We start from the raw sequence: 20,313 nt of genomic DNA, 5'->3' as shown, positions 1-20,313 counted from the left end.
GTCACAGGTTTCACACCCACTTTCACAAGTATGGCAATTTAGAATGACCAATTAATCTAACCCCACTAACTAATTAGTGATTAATGATTCTATGAATAATTGTAATTCCTGATCAGTTTTATATAATATTAAAACAAACGTGCTTTTCTTTCAAAAACAGGGACTTTTAAGTGATGCTGAACATTTCAGCTGTCGTGTGTTTCCTACCTCCTTTTTAAATTGTTCTGCTCCCTCTGTCTCACCCAGCATTTTGCAACAGCACTCGGCAATTAGATAAAACATACATACAGTACCAATAGATTTTTTTTTAGTGAAAATATAATGCAGTGGTTCTATGCTGTGGGGCAAAAGGTCACTCCAGGAGGCAAACCTGGCTGAGTGAATAAGATTTTTATAGAAAAAAAATAGAACAACAAAGTTTGCCGATGGCATCTTGCTGGCCTTTCCTTTGATAAAATTCAACCTGGATCAGTTTCTATTAATAACTAATAGAAAATATTGGGTGTAGGCATCGACTTTTTCTCTATTCTGAATTAGGGCATGGTAGAAAATATCTGAAAACCACTAAAACAACCCAGGTAACCAATGAATATTGTATCACCCAAACTATGAAAGATGACATTCTCACATAATATTTCTAGATTTACTGAAACATGAATTGAGAACGGAGAGAGCAAACCACATATTGTTGCTTGTGTACATTTGTGAGCCCAGAGACAGGGAGGGGGGGGGGAGTGAAAAGTAAACTAGATATTAGCCAGAACATTTAATATCATTTTGGTTTTGTTTCCACAGTTGGCAATCAAGATCCTTCTCTGTCGCCTGCCATTAGCGGTCAGTACTGATTTGCTACCAGTAGGTGGTGCCAAATTATTATGAATGCTGCAGTCCGTGAGTGCAGGGGTGAGCTGTGTGGATTGCAGGCAGCAGATTGCAATAGCAGCTTTTCAGTCTTTGGTTGTTCAAATGTGAAATGCATGTTGTCGCTTATACCATGACAACAACAACAAAAATAAAAAGTACACATTCACACCTAGTATAGCTGCAGCAGCTCACACTTTTCTCCTTTTGCTACACCTGGCATTTCATATAACGAAAAAACTTCTTCCTCATTCCTGAGTTTAACTGTGCAATGCGCTGTTTGTGCAGGCGAGTAAAACAAAAGGCATGTGTGTTTGTGGTTAGTCTTTTATTCTTTCAATCATCCCAGCAGTCATTTTATTTAGAAAAATCCTTCCCCATCCCCAACAGTCCAACCTCTTCTTCATATCAAGTAATCAACTTCCCTTTTGCCTCATCAGTAGTTTTTACTGGTCCCTTTAACCAAGCATTATTTACAAAGCTAACACACAAAAGGAGTCATCTCACAATTTATCAACTAGTTTGAATATCACATATTCATAAATTCAAATTGCCATTGAGACCAAATGTAATTCAGTGGGAATGAATAGCAAAAAAAATGCTATTCACCAGTCATTTTACCAACAGTTTCACTGAATCTCTTGGTCCTTTGATCCCAGTAGAAACACTAATGTGGTCTTGAGTGGAAAAAAAGAAGAAAAGAAAGCCTAACAGGAGTGTTTTTGATGTAGTTTCAAGTACAGCTTACACACAAGACTCTTAAGAGAACTGGCACAGAGCTGCTCCCTTTAAGGATTCTTGTGACTAAACAAAAAACAGGCTCTAGTGAGTGTTGTTTGTAGTTTTATAGAATTGAAAAAGCTCTAAATAAATACGCTGGCACTGGCACATTTCATTTCGGCACGCACGGGTTTGTGAGGGATGACAGGTTCTCAAAAGCAAAGTGACAGATGGGTTTAGAGGGTATTCTTAATTTAACACAACAGGGGAGAATAGATCACAACATCCGTGTCAACTTGATAAACCATCTGAGGCAAAATACACTTTAATAAATACTTCCAATCTCATTCAGAAGGTATTCTACCACGAAACTAGCTCCATAGACAAAAGCTAGAATTGAGAGGCAGTCTAGTATGACCACAGCTCCTTCCTCTCACATGATGGAGCACATTAGGAAGCAGCGGGTTTGGGGCAAAATGCTGCCGACCTTACATTCCTAATCCATCGTTTTCCAGCAGCCTGTTTTTTCACAATTTTTTTAAAAACAAATATGAGGACATAATAAAAATAATCAATATTAATTGCACTTTAAGGCATTATTCTATAGTGCATGGTGATTTTCCGATCATGTTTCCGATCAAGAAACTGGCTTTAATCTCTTTGAAGGCACTGCTTCGTGTGCTACACATCTCGCTGCTTTCAAGTTGTTGCAAAACCCCGAGACGGCAATGACACTTCAGGTGTGCTGTGTACTCCACTCTGGCTGTAGAGGCACTTGGATGAAAACAACAACAACAAAAAAAGTCTTAAATTCAGCTGGTGTTCTTTAAAAAAAGACCTCACCTCTGTAGGTATTCACAAAGGTTTAAAAGCACTGGACTGGGTGAGTCATTGGCTTAAAGTGACTTTCTCCAACACCTCTTTTTTTTTCTTTTTTTCCCCCCATTTCCATTCAGTGCAGACTTGAAAAGTAACAGAAATGGGAGCAGCGGGGGTCATACCTCCGCTACAGTATTTGCACTGTGGTCACGGAAGGCCACTTAAGGTTCCCTGCTACTATCTAGCTTCCTCCCACTACCACTCAAACTTCCACTGCTGGGTTTTGTCCCCTGGGACGCAGCGCCTCATCTGGGCATCCGTGCGGCCCGTCGTTGTGCGGTAGGCTGTCACGCACATGTCTGAGTGTGGATGATAGATGGTCCTGTCCTGAAAGGTTGGAAGTTGAAAGCGTGGAGTCAGTTTACAGGAAAATGTGAACCTGTGGCACACACATTCATGAATCCCTTACCTCTTTGAACTCCCAGATGAGACTGGGAGGTCTGACTTCCTCATCACGAGGGCAGTGCCTCATTCCGATGGAGGTCTGTCCTTCCAGTACTTCGGCACACAGCTCTGTCACAGAGTTGAAACGGATCTCCTTTTGAGATGTGTATTCAAAGTACTGGAGAGAGAAAGAGACAGTTATTTGGCCATTTTTTCTCCATTTACAGTTAAAATGTATTTCTTTGACACAAGCTTGTATTCACACATTTCTCTGAAAAGAAGCAGAGACTAAGAGATTAAAACTTTTCCTTCTTCTTTCTTCAGCTACATCTGTCTTTTGTTTAGAAAGCCAATTAGTGCAGTTTGGTATTTTTTTTCTTACCCACTAGGATTACAGGATGTTTTACTCTGCTGTTGCGCCACGGCTATAAATGCACTATATGATGCGTCGGCGAGTGTGTCGAGGGATCTCATGAGCAAAGACGGGGCCTTGGCCCTTTCAATCAAGCAGACATGAGCACAAACCCGACTCTTCCCCTCTGGTGTCATTTCAACAACCTGGTCCAGTGGGACAAAAGATGCAATGCTCCCTGTGCTACCCGTTAAGCGGAGGGTCAGGTAATCAATCTTTATACTTCCCCATCCTTTTCTTCACATCTCATACATCTTTCAGTTGCACTGGGGCCCCGTTATGGTCGTTTCTAATAAAAGACTTACTCGGGGTCCACTGTCTCTGGCTTCAAACTTATTTATCCAGGCTGTGCCATTCATTCTGCCCATGAGGCTCATGTATCTTTTAAATGGAACGTGATTCTTATGTGGGCCAGGGAAAGGGGCAGGAGGGAGGTGGTGAAGGGCCCTCAGGTTTTTGTTTCACCGAGAAGCCATTCAAACATTGATTTTCAGTCACACATGGCGCTTTTTGTGACTGAGGACACCTGATGAGGTGCATCAATGGGGTAATCAGAGATAACAGCCAGGTTGAAGATCCACAGAAAGAAGTTCTGCCTATTGTCTGACTCCAACATTAAATATACATCCTCGTAGATAAATAATCTGGTGCCTTCTAAACCAGCCGTTACTGGAATTGGAAAAAAAAAAAAGAAAAAAAAAAAAGCGCCTGTGATTCATGTGCACCTTTTTTTCCAGCTATCTGTGGATGCAATACCACATTCAGTTTTCCATTCATTACATTCAAGTCATGTTGGACACACCAGCAGAGAGTAATTTTCTGGTGTGAATCAACTGTGGCAGCTTGTTTTAGGGGTTAGCAGAAAGTCTTGACATTTCAAGATATATCTCCCACGGGGGCCACGAGAAGCTGTGGGATTGTGTCAAGAAAGAATAAACACTGAAATGCCTGACGTACCTGGTTGCCTCCTTGGCCGTGGCAGCCGAAAAGAGAAATCTGGGAACCTGTGGGACTGTGCTCTGGAGCGTTGTAGTCAAGGCACTCTGAATGTATTCCTGAGCTACGCACCTGGCAGGAAGAGAGCAGTAAATATTAATAACAAGTGAAATGCGGCACTGTATATCGATTCCTGTGAGGACTCTTATTTTCTTGGATTTATTCTTTGCTGGCAGGTTAGACTTTAAGGCCACGTAGGATGCAACAGCCCTGAAGATGGTGGATTCAGTCATCTGATTAAATCATTAAATGACGGTATATCACCAGGAAGCGAAAACAAATTGAACCTTTGCCATTTTGCTTATTTTCCACATCAGTACACATATATTAATCAATATGAAATAAAACTTACTTTCGCCCAGTTTCATAAGAAAATGTAAATTTTTCTTTGTCTGAGTAATGCCGTTCTTTCAGGTTTTGTCACCGTGTACCTGTAGTGTGGGTGTGCATGCAAATTTTAGACAGTTCTGACAGCAGAACATTTGAGACTTTGGACGATGCCCTCGCTGTAGCATTTGACTTCACAGCTGTCACTGGGAAATGTGTGTCGACGTGGACAGGTGGTGGATTTTTGGACATTATAACTAAAGAAGAAATCTTTGAGGGAATTTTCTTTTTCGCTTCAGAAAAAAACAGAGACATTGCTGTGGCTAAAATGTAATTGTTTTAAAATCCAACACTGAGCCAAGAGCAATTTTTCTGTAAAGCATTTTATAACAGGAGACTTCACCAGATGTCTGAATTAGAAAGGTCTTGAGCCCAGTCAAATGGATTTCAAAGCCTTCCCACTTTCAACGGAGTTTTCTCATATCACGTCTCACCCGAATACTTTTGTTTCACACTTGAATGATGAATGAAGACAGCCGCATTGCTGTCTTTTATAAATCACAACAAGATCTGCCATCAGTCCAAAAACTAAATAATTAATCTTGCACTAACAGGATCAATAACAGAATTCAGACACAGCATCTGAAAAGGAGACACTTACAGCCCCGTGCCAGCCCTCCCTGTCCTCGGGTACATGTAGTTCAGGATAGATGTTCTTCAGATACCACTCAAAGCTGTTGCATTTCAGCTTCTCCCTCAAAAGTAGCCGTTCTGAAATATTCCCATATTTCTCCTGTGAAGCAACCACACAATGCATGAGTCACTGCTGTGGGTGAAAAAGCTGGTTAGATTTAGGAGAGTTTATTAAGAATGTACATTTATGGACAGTATCGCTTTATTTATACATTGCAGCTACATTTTAATCATTAGAGCATGCACACTTTTCTTTAAATATACACTGTATGGACAAAACTACTGGGTCACTAACACATTACACCTACAGGAACTACTGGAAACCATGCAATGAAGTTCCTTGTGCAGTTTTTCTGTAGATGTTAATGCCAGAGGGTGTTTGGAGCTCAGCAGAGCATTATTTTATAAGCAAATTTGGAGCATTTTTAGGCTTCATTAGCCTTACAGTACATGTCTGCTCAACCTTGTGAGTTAAACCGATTCTCAGGGCCCATTACTTTTGTACATACAATTTACATAAGATTTTTGACAACACAATTGATGGGTGTTTTCATAAAGGACACAGTTAGACTTTTAAAGCAAATATTTACATCCTGGATTTGAGAGGTGAATCCGGCTCCTGTAACTCCAAAAATCGAGTTCAAATAAGAATCTCAGGAAGCCAACAGCATGTTTTAAATAGCTGTGTTTGCTAAGGCGTGAAGTCTACCCTAGGAGTCTAGAGTTCCTTTGGCATGTTTGAGGATGGATTATAACAAGACCGCCTAACACACACACACACACACACACACACACACACACACACACACACACACACACACACACACACACACACACTAAACGAATTCAATCATAAGATTTCTGATCTATCGAGTACTTTTTCTTTGTGATCCTTACTGCATTGTGCTCCCAATCTCAAAATTAACAAGAAAAAAATATTTAAAATAAATGAACAAAAAACAACATAAAACAATAATTCCTTATAAAAAAAACACATTTATAACAGCTATTCTTTCTTTAGAAAAGTGTAAAGAAAAGTTGGAATATCAACATGATTAAATGTATTCAATGAAAATTATATAACTCATTAATCAAACTAGTCACACGTCTATCGCTCTATAGCTGCATGACAAATTATGACAGCAACGTAATAGACTTGGAGCTGATGATCTTGGTCTGTGCTGTGTTCAATCTCCCCTGACCAGGTAATTTATTGTTTGATCAAAGATCCCTGACATTAATAATGCACTTTTTTCAGATAGTTGAAACTGAGATACATGAATCTTTGATGGTGCCCAATACTCAGAACCTGAGAGGCACAGCACTCACACCATACACACACATGTGAACAGCCTCAGTACCTCAATACACCTAACCCACTCAGTCAGATACTGATCTTATATCCACACCTACAGGGGGCAGTTAGATGAATCATCTAAATCTGACACCAAAAATAACTATTCAATTTACTGTCTACACATGGTGCTGGATAGTGTGACAACATATCAGTGCATGAAACACGCAAAGTGTCTTACCTTTCTGGCTGGAGGGTTCCTGTTGTAGAAGTGCTTTTTGTAAGAGTCCATCCAGACCTCTGCAGCTCGGACAGTATTCTGGAGGAAGTTGGGCCGCGCGTAAGGGGCTTTTTTAGGGAACACATGTCCCACGTGCGAGCAGGGATGAATCTCCAGGCTGCCCCCACACTGCCACACCTAAGGGTGGCAGATATGCAATTAAGTAAAGTAAAATGTATTTATATATCACCTTTCTAGATAACAACTGTGTCACAACAACAATTAAGAAATAAAAAAAAATACAAATATTAAAACAAACTCTTTAGTGGAGTCCACAGATCTCAAATGTTAATGTTACCTCATTTCAAGTGAAGTTTCTTCAATATGTTAACGTGTTCACAACACGAGTAAAAAAACAAACACAATCACGTTTCCAGGATTGTGTTTGTCAGGAAAATTAAGGTCAAGTACAAAGATGGCTGCTGAGCAGCCCAAGCACAAACAATGTGTAAAGTGGGCTAAAAGTAAAGTGCGACGGAGCAAGTGTCCCTCTCACCTGATGCCTCTAATTGTTTTTATTTTGTAACGTATTTCTCTCTCTCATGCAAGTATCTTTATCTAGTACTTAAACCATAGATGGGTGTGAGATGTGTGCCCCACCAGTAACACATGTTCTCAGTATTCATGGGTTATCACACCTATCTTCGAACTCAGCCTTACACACATGTCAGGCGACTGCATGCTTTGCATGCTTGTGTTACTTTTGTCTTTTCCCTAATTTATGTCTTCTCTGCCCTTCATCGTCCTGCCTGCGACCTGGAAATTAATCTCAGTATGCCTTGTTGAAGGACGCCTCAATTCCTACAGGGAAGGAAGGAAGACAGACAAGAGAGGAGGGTTGCTGGAGGAGCTATAATCAAGAATGCACAAGTGTTTTCTTTGCTAGAGTATTTTTACCTTCAATGTATAAAAAAACCCCACGCTACTCAGGTAGAATATGTAAACAATAGTAGGAAGAGGACACTTTTAAACAACCAGTCTTTTTTTATTCATACATTTCTTTCAGCGGATGATCAAACAGTCTGCCCTTCACTTCTTATGTGTGATTAAAATGAGCCATATTGCAAATTTAATCAAAAGTAGCCGGTAACATAAAACTTCATGAACACTGTTACACCTGCAGTCATAAAAATGCAGCAGCGGTTGGGCTATAACAAAACAATTTACGACCCAGCTTTGCCACATCTTGGATTAAACTGACATTGAGTTAAAATGAGGCTCCAAGGCAAGGATGTCTCATATTGTTAAAACACCTGTTGCCTCAGCTCCTTGATCCTCGTGTCCTTTCTTCCTCACATCTTTAGTGGGAAGGATTAAGATGCAAGGAAAAGGAGTCGAGAATGTAAAATTTGAGTAATGGGAAACGGAAATACCTGTCCACAGGCAGACATATAAAGATTTATCAAAGGTGCCTGTGAAGGTTGTTTCCACTGCTGAAGATTTTTCCAAAACAACATTTTGCAAAAACTCACAAAGTAAAAACATTACCAGCTTCACCTCACTGCTGGTAAACGATTATAGACCACATGGAGACCCTTCACATGTGGGACAGGGGAGGGTTGGGGGATTACTAACACTTGGGCCACCTATTTCCTGTACATTTGACCTAATGGACCTCAACCATCTTCAATCTCGGCCTTTGACACCTGTGTAAGTTTTTTCTTTTTTAGACTGCATCATCCACAATGGATCTTTTTCCCAGCAGCCATTCTGACATGAAATCATGGGCAAAGACAGCTGTTACTAATCGCCTTAATGAGGGCTCAGCACTGAAACAGATCAGAACCGTCATGACTGCAGTAGTAACAACTGTGTTTGACTACTACATTTTGTCCAATGGCTGCTGTGAAACAAGTCTATTGTGGTGTGTTTTGACAATAACACTGTGCACAGTTTTGTATCAAATATTACCAAAATGGTGATTCAGCTTCTTAACATTATTTTTAAGTCCTTATATTATAGGAACAGCTTGAGAGAGACAGGTCATGGGGAAAAAACAGAGGTGGTGGTAAGCCGCACAGTTGCTGCTGTTAGTTGGTGTAAGGTTGGTGCACTGGGCATGTGCTGTATCTGTAAGCTGTTGGTCGCCACATGATTCTGTTTAACTTTATGTGTATCGGTCCACCTTGTCTTGATGTTCCTTTTAAGCAAAGATTACAAAACAAGATCTACTACAGGTATTATCTGAATGAAGAAACTGCTTTATCAATCTTACCACAAAGGTTCAACACATACTTTTGTGAGTCATACAGCTGCATTTATACTAGAACCTACACAGACAATATCTTTTTACCTTACATTAATGGCTGGATCGTTCACCATTGATCGAACAAAAGATTAACATCCTTAAAGAAATGGTCTGGTATTGATTTAGTGCTTTTCTACACAAGTCTTATTTACATTTACCCACACATTCACCTAAGTGCTTTTTTAATTCCCACACTCGCACTCCGCATTGGGGTTCAGTTTCTTACCTAAAGATAATTTGACATGCAGGTTGGAGGTGCCAGAGATCAAAATACTGACCTTGTGATTAGTAAATGACCCACTCTACCGCCTCCTACACAAGGCAAAGCCATTATCATAAGTCCATAGGCAAACAGCTAATGCAAGACAGTCCTTTCCATCTTAATTCAGAAAGCATTTTACGCCGCACCACTATTTTTCAACACTCCAAAAAAAAGAGACCTAGAAACCAATTCACTAAATATAAATTATGTATGGGAAAAAGTCCCGGTGAGAGGCATTTTTGTTTCCACATGCATAACATATCACTCAGCTGAACAGCCCATTCTTCTTCACAATGCAGACAAATACACACTATAAATCATACACACACAATTTACATTCCTAATCTTGCATGCTCCTGCTTAAAATCTGTGCCAGCTTGATTGACGCCAGCAAGTGAAAAGTGACACCAACATCACAACAAGGTATCAGCCAATATAAGGCTGCAGTTTCACATACCCTGACTGACTGTGATCTGACACTGACTCACACCAACTACGCACCAGCGGGCACAGGATAAACATTTTCCAACTAAATTTAATGATCTTTCTCTCTGCTCTCTATCGCAGTAAAAAAAAGCTGAGTAAAGATATGGTTTGTCTGGATCTGGTAACAAAGCAACTCAGATTAGTGAGTCTTTCGCAAAATGTTTTAAAAGAACCACTCAGGTCTAATATCGATTAAGTGGCCCTGTGGGGGCTAAGCAGACACTTCACTGTGATTCTGAGTGATGGAAAATTAACTCACCCTGAAAGAGAGCTCCAGGTTTTCTCCTCCCCACACATCCATGCCCATGTCATACGTGCCCAGATACTCAAAGTAGGCCTTGCTAACAGCAAATAATCCCCCGGCCATAGTAGGAGACCTGTGAGAATACAAGAAAAACAAGATCATTTTTATCATGGCCATGTTCAATCCCGTTACACAGAAAAACTCAGCGATTCCCTCTGCGCAAGTAGTTGACGATAGTGGGGAGAAAAAAAAAAAAAACTTCCTTCAACAGGAAGAAATGTCTGGCTGAAACAGGCTTAAGGAGGGCAGCCATTTACCTTGAGCAGTTGGGGTGAAACAAAAATTACAGAAAGGGACAGAAAAAAAGATGACAGGGAGAAAAATAACAAATTATGGAACAGAAGATACAACGTTACTGAACTGTAACAGTGTCATACAAGTGAACATCGGTATGTAACCTTTCACTCAATGAATCCAATCAGTTCCAACCAAATCCATGCATACTTGCAGAGACTGACATATGGATGGTTTAGGGTTTCCTAGCAAACTATAAGGTTCAAGACACCTTAAAAGTGGAGCTAGTGCCAGTCTCTGAATTAAATAGGGAGCTGGTTCCCCAGGAAGGAGGTTTATAGTCGAAGGCTCTAAGAACCACAAGTGAACCTGCCCTCTGGCAGCAGAGTGCTCTACTGGGATAAAACGGTACCACTGTCCTTAAGATATGGTGGGGTTTTGGTTCATTAATGGCTTTATGTGTGAGGAGTATACCAATGAGGAAGCCAATGACATTAAGATAATTTGGGAGATATATCATTTCTTATGCTTTATTCTGATTATCTGAAAGCTTATAAGAGAACTGCTGCGACATCTTGATATTAACAAGTGTAAATAGTCCAACTTAGAAGTTAAAAAAAGCTATAATTAAGTCCATAAGTTTCTGGATAATGACAGGACTTTTGTAATTTTTGTAATTGCAGACTTTTAACTTTTATTCAACTGTTTTAGCAACTGTTTAGGAAATTGCGCATGTAAGACAAACTGGAAACTGATGAATACAAACTAAACTGTCCTGGTGAGGCTAATTTAATATCAGTGTTTTTTTACCTGTATTAAAATGTTGTGTCAGTGGTGCCAAATGCAGCAAAGAGATGGGAGGACGAGAATATAGACAAGTTGATTAACTGAGGCTATGAGAAAATGATAAGGTAGCAGGAAGCATAATGGATTTCCCAGTGTTTTAAAGATCAATCACACAGTGAGGATTTCTCCTGACTCAAAATGGGCATTTGGGGAATAACTATGAATACAAACACTACTGGTCTCATTAAAGTTAAAACAGTCTCTGTTACCTCACTTAACAGTGGTCTATCTAGTTTCATATTACTCTGGCCATTCAGTGTTGCATGTTAATCTTGAGTAAATGAAATCCTCCTTAAAAAAAAACATCCACGATGCTTTTTCTTTGGGGGATCTCTTCACTGACATGTGTCAAGCTGATAAAGTGATCTCTCATGACAGTAGGCCTTGGAAAGTACCATACTGTTACCTGATGGGGTCGATGCGAGACTTGCGCCTCTTGCGTTCCATTTCAGGGACAGAGTGCCACTGAAAGGTGAGTCTCCAGTCAAATCCTCCGATCATTGGCTCATCTGTTTGCATGTAAAACTCAAACGTGTTCCAGTCGATGGTGTCGATCACAGGGCACACGATGGTACTCGCATTCTCAGAAATCCTAAGAGACCATAACAGGCAGAAAGGAGGGTGGCAGGAAAAAATGAAAAGAAGGGGGGAAGAAAAGTTGATTCAATGTGAGTCTTAAAGCTTAAAAACAATTTCTTCCTTTTTCGGATAAGGTTGTTAAAAATGTATTTAGGCACCTTTCCAACAGAGGCTCAATCCAGCCAGGAACACACTCACAGTGGCAGTCAAGAAATGTCAGCACGTCACCGGTGGCATAGGTGGCGCCAATGAGACGTGCACGAACCAGCCCCTCCCTTTTGTTGGTGCGGATAAGACGCACACGTTGCAGATCACTGATGTAGTCGGCTAGCTTGGATTTCAGGTAGCCTATTTTTGTAATGCAAACACAAAGAAATCATGATATCAAATGATTTAGTATTAAAACAAGTGGACAGACACACAGGTACTTCTATATTTATGGATTATGAAGTGAAATGTTCATCAGCTCTTGACACAAAACAATCATCTTGTCACCAACTTATTACTCCTTCATTTGTGTTTTATTGGCTGCTCACCATGCGTCATTACCTACAGAACTGCATACTAGTCCCTGATGATTTGGGAAATACCAGCACTCTGTTTTATTGCACATTTATCATGTTTATTGAGGCAACGCTGGTATCAAAAATAGTAGTAGGTAGGTGATTCATGCAGTTTTAAACACACGTCAACACTAAAACTTGATATGCTAGATCCGGTTTAGCCAGCTTTAAAGGGGAAAGCTGTCACTCCTCCAGCAGCCGGCTGTCTGGTTTAGGAGTGGCATGTCTAACATTCCAATTGGTCAGAGTGGCTGGAGGAAAGGAAATGATGTCACTGCAACTCAGTGCTCACTGAGGTCATCTTTATGGTGTAATGTCTCTGATCCGCACAGACTAGACTTGCTGTGACCAAATACTAATTCCATTAAGACAGACAGACATCAAGCACCTCCTATATCCAGTTTCTAAGGTGTAGTAGTATCATTCTTAGAGTCAGCACAAGTCAGCAGACGATCCATTTACTGATGAAAACTGCAAGATGTGACTGAAAGCACCTCAAAAGCCAGGGGGCAGATGCAGAGTGTAGACTGTTTTGCTACTGTTGTGCTGTTCCTGAGGTCCAAATGTTCCTGCTTAAGTTCCCGACTTGCTTATAAAGATGCTGGCTAAAGATTTATATTGCTTTGTTCTTAAAATGACAAAATAACAAAATTTACTGGAAAAAACCCACACAATCACAATTTTAAACACAACTTTTTTTTTTAATTTAATTACCTGGACAAGTTTTAAATTTCTTATGCTTCCTGAGCAGATTTATCTGCTCTGGGAATATTTTCAGGACAGGAAATGTGTCAGGACTTGTTTCAGAGGACTGTTTTTTTTCTAATTGCTCTATTCAAAGGCATTCACTATTCATCCCACTATAGACAGCATCTTTATTTCTATATATAGCAGGCTCCTTCTTGAATCGTCTTTTGTACTTTGTCACTGTGCCAAAATCAAAGCGGCACACAAATGAGGTTTGGTTCAACTGGTTTACTAAACTAGGCCGAGCTGTCAGTCATCTTTGTTGCACAGCTCGTATGACAACATTTTACTTGTACAGAGACAAAATTACACACGCTTACAAACCTCGGTCACTGAAGTCATCGACGAGGATGATCTCTTTCAAGAGGACGGCAGGCGTGGCTTCCAGCACGCTGTGAATGGTCCTCAGCAGGGTGGACCAGGCCTCGTTGTAGAAGGCTATGATCACAGAGGTGGTAGGTAAATGTCGGTAGTCAAACTTCTTACTTCGGCATCTGAGGCATGCAAGTGTGTTTGTGTGGGTGGAGGGAGAGACAGAGTTGACACAAGCTTTAGTTTACTGTATTTTCATGGAGACACAACAGCACTGTAAATGAACTCATACGGGCATGAAATTATTTTTCATATGGCCAGAGCAGGCTCAGCGACAAGTGTGGCAGGAGGAGGCTTCTGGGCCTAATCCAGATGGCACTCATTAAAACAATAAAGAGAAGCAGAAATATGGATGGGGGTAGGGAGCGTATTACACCAATGAGCAACATACCACAGCAGCGCTCTGGGAGGGGGGGGGGGGGTGTGTGAAAAAAAAAGAAAGAAAAAATTGGGACCAAATCAAAAGCTGGAAACTGGACAAAGAGAGAGCAAAATATGACACAGAAAGTCAGGAGAAACACGAAAAACAAAAAGGGTAAAATGTTTCTGTAAGCTCAAGACTGTGAAAGCACAAAATTGGCACAGATTTTTAGCAGTTTTGTAGCCAGAGTTCCAATTTACAAATATGACATTGCTGGAAGTGAGTTGGACACAACAAATCAAATGAGCTACTTCACCCTCCCCTCAGAAGCACTGTGTTTATAGTGCTGCAGTTTCATCTCAAGAGAGCCTAAAGCTAATCCGCTAAAAAAAATAAAAAAAATAAAAACACCTGCTGGAGGAAACGGGAAAATAGTAATGGACTAGGTGCAGAACTACAACAAACATATACACCACTTCAAAATTAATAAACCTGGGAGGACATGACCCATTTGCTTACAGATTTACAAGCCCTAAAGCCAAACAAAAAGACTAGCGCATCTGGAGCAGTCTGACAAGAAGAATGAGAATTTACTGTTCTCAGATCTTACTGAGTGTAATAACAGCCAGTCGTGGCCATAATTTAGTCCTACGGCATGTTATCTGACAAGCAGCGGAAGTATATCAGCTGACATAACAACAAAACAAGTGCATAAATATATAATATGTTCATACAGAAAACACCCAGAGCACTGCTGCATCCTGCACTCGTCAAATGTCCCTCTGCCACTGCTAGGCCCACGTCACCCATCGTTACAAGGAGTTACTTTCAGCCACTGAGACATTTTCCTCCACCCGGCGAGAGCATCTTTGTGTGTGTGTGTGTGTGTCGCAGTGGTGACAAGGGTTACTCCAGTTACACCTAGGTGACCCAGGAGACTCATTTTTCCAGCTCCAGTTTAAATAACATTTAGCTTGGGGTGTTCAATGAGCATAAATAGAACAATTGTATTTAGCTGTGATTGCAAATTTGATGCTAGAAATAATCTATAATGCTTTACAAATATACTCCAGGGCATTTAAAATAAACACACGGCCTTTACACAATCGAATGACGGTTCTCGCCAAGTTGATGCTGATGCAACATCTGGGTTTCATTAGCATGAGAGGCAGTAAGCGAAGAGACAAAAGGCCAAAGGGCCGAAGGAGAAACTGCTAATAAAAGACATCACACGGTGTATTTGAGCTGCTGACAACAACCGAGGATGAAATGAATCAATTCAGCCAAAAAGCCTCTTACAACAACTTCACCAAGCCCTGCACTGGATCACACGAGCCTTCATGCTTGTCTCTAACTGTCAGTGAAAACGTGATTCCAGTAAAGAGTTCAACTTAATCTCTACTGAGTAATTTGTAACCGTTGTAGCACTGAAGATGCTCCAGGCAATATTCAAGGCCTCGTGTATTAGCAAGGAAAATAGAAAGCATTAAAAAAACAAAACAATTTAAGTGAGTTTTCTTTCGACTGGTTGTCAGATGCCGTCACTCAGTAAGTAACTAATGGATTATTCTTGTTTTTTCTGTACTCACTCTTTCATCCTGTGGTCCTGGATGTGCCGATGAAGGGAGATCTTGTCGCTGACATAAATATTGATGGCGTAGTGCTCCACACTGTCCTGCTCCTGCTTCTTTTCTTCAGGGCTCAGGTTGAGGTGTGTGGTCCGGCCCCACTCCCCTGGTGCATTGTTGTCTGGTGGTGGTTTAATGTACAGAGGCCTAGCCAGCTGCTCATCATTCCCACTCTCCTCTGAGACCAGCTGTCGTTCCTTAAGATTTTGGTCTTTAACCTCATCCTCCACAGAGGAAGAGAAAGGGAAAGAGGAGCGCTCCAACAGCAGATAGCCAAGCCACAGCACCCACAGGAGGAAACCAGCCTTGGCCAGCAAGCCCAGCTTTCGAGAAACACGCCCCCTCATGACAGGAACCACCAAGGAAGGACAGTGACAGGCTGAGCTTCAAGGTGCCCTTACAGGACACAAGCCTCTGGAGGAAAGAAAGAAATAGACAAAAGTTTATAATCACACACATTTTATGTCACATTTTAAAGCAAACCACAAAAGGAGGCGGCTGAGAAACACCGCTGACAGGAGCAGACTATCGGAACTCATCTCAACAAAGCTCTCCCATTAGATAAGGCTTAATCAAGTAAGAACCCAAGTTCTTAATCTAAACACTTACATCCACGAAAGACCGTATCTGCCTCTAAATGCACAAGTGCCCTGAGGACATCGCTCCCATTGACCAGACCAGCGGTAATCAACGCCGACATCATAAATATGCTTGAATGCTCAGGGCCACATTAAGATGCTCATTAAATACAAATTGCAAAGATGGAAGAGGCTAAATTATGGCTCACACGGCAATGTGCTGAATAAATTAAGTCTGTGATGCACTCCAACGAGAGATATGTCAGCCTGATAAAATTAATTAAAACTGAGCTGTTTTATTCCCAGTGAATCGCACTGAGTCTTACCGGAAATGTTTCTCACATCTGTGCCTCATATACAGTCAGATTTTTTCCCCCTAAATCCAAAAGTTATATCAAGTCTTTTAAACTTTCACCTTTTATAATTTTCCTTCCTTTTCATTTTTGAATACCCTAAACATATATGACACATATTTGCAGCAAAGCAGAAAACACATATTTAAAGACAGTGGTCAAACAGCCAGGTTTAAGCATGCCTTTTGTTTAGATTTGGGTTTAATTCATTGTTAACTAGGAAACCTTTTAAAAGACTTGATTTTTTAAGAACCTGGTCTTTTGAAGGATTTCTCATTTTAAGACTTGTGTTCTCTTCCACTCGGCCAAATTCAAGGCTGATTGGAAGAAACCTTAAAAAACATTAAAAAAACAAACAAACAATTGGAATAGGAAAAAAAAATTTATTTTTTGGCTTTTTTGAAAAACAGGATTTTCCCGGGTTTATCGGTACATAAAGACAGCAGTTTTGACATTTGCATTGGCTTAGCCTGCCAAAAGCTAGAAGAAGCCTGTGGTAAAAACAGACCACTTAGCTATGTTGACACTGATCTGGATGTAATCACATAATTGTGTTGCATTAATATTAGAGCAGGGTGCCATTTGCCGTAGTGCCAGCTAATGTCAGACAGGCTTAGTGGCAATAATGATTCACACACACACATACATACACAGTCCCACACACCACAGCAGGGCTTCTCCCTCCTCACAGAACAGGCTAATGATGGTTATTTCCAACTTTTACCAGAAGAAAAATGCAAATTATGAGAAAAGCTTGGCTTAAAATGGCCTTTGAGGAAACGCTTTAAAAGCAAATAGAAAAATCAAAGAGTGCACGCATCCGCAGTGCAGAGTAAAAAAGAAACTCAATTGCCAATGGGAGTCCTTCAAGGCAGCAGCGCAGCCTTTTCACTCCAGTCTGGGCTGTGGCCAGAGAACTCTGGACTCCTGAGGTTTCAAAATGGAGACGCCTGCAAACAAAACCCCCTTTTATTAGCAGTCCATCACACCTTCCACTCTCTCTGAATCTGATAGCCTTACCCAGGGCAGCTGCTTGGATCAAGCAGGATGGGGGCAGAGGGCTAAGATGCAACGTTAATCCTGACCTGCTTTTTGGTCATGAAACAAAAACACACAAAAAGAAGGGAGACGAGGGATAACATTGGTTTCCTGGGGTGCATTTTCTGCTGCATGTCCCACCCAGAGAGCAGTGAAAGGATGGGTCAATAGCTGATAAAATAAGACTCTATGTTAGAGTCACTTAAAATTCTGATGTCATGAAGCCCCGACTTCTCTCCACGGTCAGCCTGGAATGAACACTATGTACTGCATACATTGCACGCTTCATTTCCTTGTCAACCAGTCCAGAAACGACAAATAGCTGTAAATGGTGTAATATCCAAGAGGCACTAGCTGAACAGGTTACACAAACAATGCTTGACAAAGCAAAGCAACTCTTCCCCACCAACCGACTGGCTCTATTTCATTTTAAGAAGACAGGGATCACTGACTCATCGGAGCAACACAAGCAGCTCTCAGCTGCACTCTGTGTATATGGTACTGACAGAAAGGAGCCTGGGTGGGATGAGTGATGATGGCAGGCTTAATTTAACTGTTGTCTCTGACACACAAACAAACCCAAACACACTTGAAACACACTTTAAAACAACGCTTCCCCTCCTCGCTTTATTAAAGCTGATAGGTGCTCCAAATGAAAGCAAAAGTAAATCTCGAGTAAACCCCTAACACTGCCATCTCTCTCCCCACGGCCTAGCTGATGATCAAACTTTTATCTTAATTTGTATTTATGAAGAAAGGGGAGCTTTGAGGAAAAGAGAAATAGCAGTGGAGAGAGCGCCTGTCTCGAAAGCTGCAGTCGTAACACGCAAGTTCAGCAACAGGTCTCCGGATCTGTCAAACTAAATCAGTGTTTGGCTCCTAACTAGTCGTACAGTCAGCAGAGAGAGCAAAAGCCTCCGCTGACCCCCCTGGATGAAGGTCGCATTAAACACACGCATAGCACAGCAGCAGCAGCGCGCGCGCGTGTGTATGTGAATGTTTGTGTGGGAAGAATAACCTCAACTTTCTACAAAGCCTCCACTTGAATTAGCAGCTACTAGAGGCTAAATGACAACCTCTTCCTACTTTCAAAGAAAGTCCACATTAGTTGTGGTGCCAAAGTTTTTTAAGTTTAATTACTGCTAAACGAGTGAGGAGCGCAAATAGATTTTATCGACATCGTCAACAGACAAACTGTACTTTGAACTTGACGACACATTGTAGCTGGGAGAGCATTTCTGTGAAGAAAGACGAGGTTAGCTTGTGTTGAGTTTACCTTCGCAACAAGTTACATGTCTCGGAGTTACTTCGAGAGAGTTGAGGCCGTTGTCTGTCAGCCTGGCTGCGGTCTTCTCACACTCAAACCTCTGGCTTGCAGATGTCAGCATACCCACATCCTTTCCTCCACACTGGGTTTCTGACCTCTGTCAAGACAAACTGAAAAACTACAGCGGTTCCGTCGTAACCTTTCAAAATAAAAGTCCAACAATGACAGGAGTTTAACAATAAGTATACATAGGAATAAAACATTAAAAAACATCTTTATATGTACAGAAGTATATGTTTATATATGGTATCATTAACCATTAATGTACGTTACATAAACGTCAATGTGAATTTTTTTCAATAACCTAAATTATTCAATGAATAACACACGTAATTGTTCGTTTAAGCTATACGGTACCCCATGGTTTGTACTTATGTGTGTTGTCTACAATAGATTTTTACGTCTTGACATTTCGTCATATTAACTTCCTCATACAAAATCGCGGGGGGTGGGGTGGGGTTGTAGTTGGTACTTCCGGTGTTGTTAGCAACGTCTCCAGTTAAATTGACGAAGTACTTCATGCTAGCCTGTTAGCTATTCATTTGGCTCTGTCTACAACTGAAACCCCCACAGGTTTTTAATAACTTTAAACTTTGTATGTGACTGTCTTTGTATGTAACTTTGGAGTGATGACTATAAACGTTATATCCTGACTCTGTACAATGTGAAAACAATCTGACGTGAGTTTGTCTAAACTTTAATTTGTGCAAAAACTCCGATACCTTTCGAGATAAACACTCGACCTGCACTTGAAAACAATGATCTGAAGCACTTCGTCATTTTACCATGACTTTATAAGAGCCCAAAATGTTTGGCTCATGTGTCGCTGCTTTCTAAAAACAGTCATTTTACAAAACGCTACACCCACTTAGAAACTCCTGCCACGTTTGTAGTACGTTTATGAGCTGATAACATCATCTGAATGAATGAACCTTCTATCCAGATGTAAAGAGTGTCACTGTTTGCATATCATGAAGACATAGCAGACATAATGCAAGAGAAAAAAATAACATGAGCTGGTGTTTTACCACAGCAGCAACTGCAACTTTTAATCTTCTTTAAAGAGTTAATTGAATTTAATAGCAGGCTTACAGGTTTGTAATTTTGATGCAACGAGAATTGCATGGAGATCAAAAACTCCAAAGCATGCAATAAAGTCTGTTCAGTGGATTGATGTCAGGATACATGAGGCAAAAAGACTGTAGGTATTGCTTTTTGGTTTGATCGTGATGCCATGTAGTGTCTGACCCCCCAAAAGAGCAAATGAGAAACCACTGTGATGTTCACAGGAATGCCGAAAGGATCTATGCGCCCCACTGTACAAAGGGACTGTGTAATCCACACAGACACATGCACCAACAGCCCTTCCCTCTGTGCTCTCGCTATTATGAGCTTGGTTTGTTTTCTCATAGTTCCTGGTTCCTGCTCAGGCTGGACCACACTTGCCTAGAGTGTGCAAAGCGCTAGTGCAGCCTGTTTTTTAGGCAGACACCTGCACGGCTTGGTAACTTGCCAATATCCTTTATTCCTCTTGCTCTTTA

The 20,313-nt window shown here is 40.9% G+C and overlaps 1 protein-coding gene across 1 annotated transcript; it reads right to left on the bottom strand.

Annotated features, from left to right (window-relative positions):
• Positions 1 to 1,176: 1,176 nt before the first annotated feature.
• Positions 1,177 to 19,076, bottom strand: galnt4 (polypeptide N-acetylgalactosaminyltransferase 4). Its single transcript, XM_086280434.1, has 11 exons — positions 18,722 to 19,076; positions 15,438 to 15,890; positions 13,440 to 13,609; positions 11,964 to 12,153; positions 11,633 to 11,818; positions 10,102 to 10,219; positions 6,808 to 6,984; positions 5,241 to 5,372; positions 4,214 to 4,324; positions 2,870 to 3,022; positions 1,177 to 2,787 (listed from the first exon to the last, which is right to left on the bottom strand). The coding sequence occupies exons 2-11, from the start codon at positions 15,821 to 15,823 to the stop codon at positions 2,656 to 2,658; spliced, it is 1,755 nt and encodes a 584-aa protein (XP_086136560.1). The 5' UTR covers positions 15,824 to 15,890; positions 18,722 to 19,076; the 3' UTR covers positions 1,177 to 2,655.
• Positions 19,077 to 20,313: the final 1,237 nt, after the last annotated feature.

Source organism: Aulonocara sp. 'chitande type north' Nkhata Bay, linkage group LG22 (assembly GCF_057382095.1).
Source record: "Aulonocara sp. 'chitande type north' Nkhata Bay isolate Kocher_YH1m ecotype deep benthic linkage group LG22, A_spYH_male_GT1.1, whole genome shotgun sequence".
NCBI lineage: Eukaryota > Metazoa > Chordata > Actinopteri > Cichliformes > Cichlidae > Aulonocara > Aulonocara sp. 'chitande type north' Nkhata Bay.
The sequence above is the reverse complement of the archived record's forward strand: the minus strand, read 5'-3'. Positions and strand labels throughout refer to the sequence as shown.

Coding starts and splice junctions, on each gene's coding strand:
- galnt4 (XM_086280434.1), bottom strand. CDS start 15,823: ATGAGGGGGCGTGTTTCTCGAAAGCTGGGCTTGCTGGCCAAGGCTGGT. Junction 10,220..11,632: donor TCTCGCATCGACCCCATCAG/GTAACAGTATGG, acceptor GTATTCTCACAG/GTCTCCTACTATGGCCGGGG. Junction 6,985..10,101: donor ACCTGGAGCTCTCTTTCAGG/GTGAGTTAATTT, acceptor TGCCACCCTTAG/GTGTGGCAGTGTGGGGGCAG.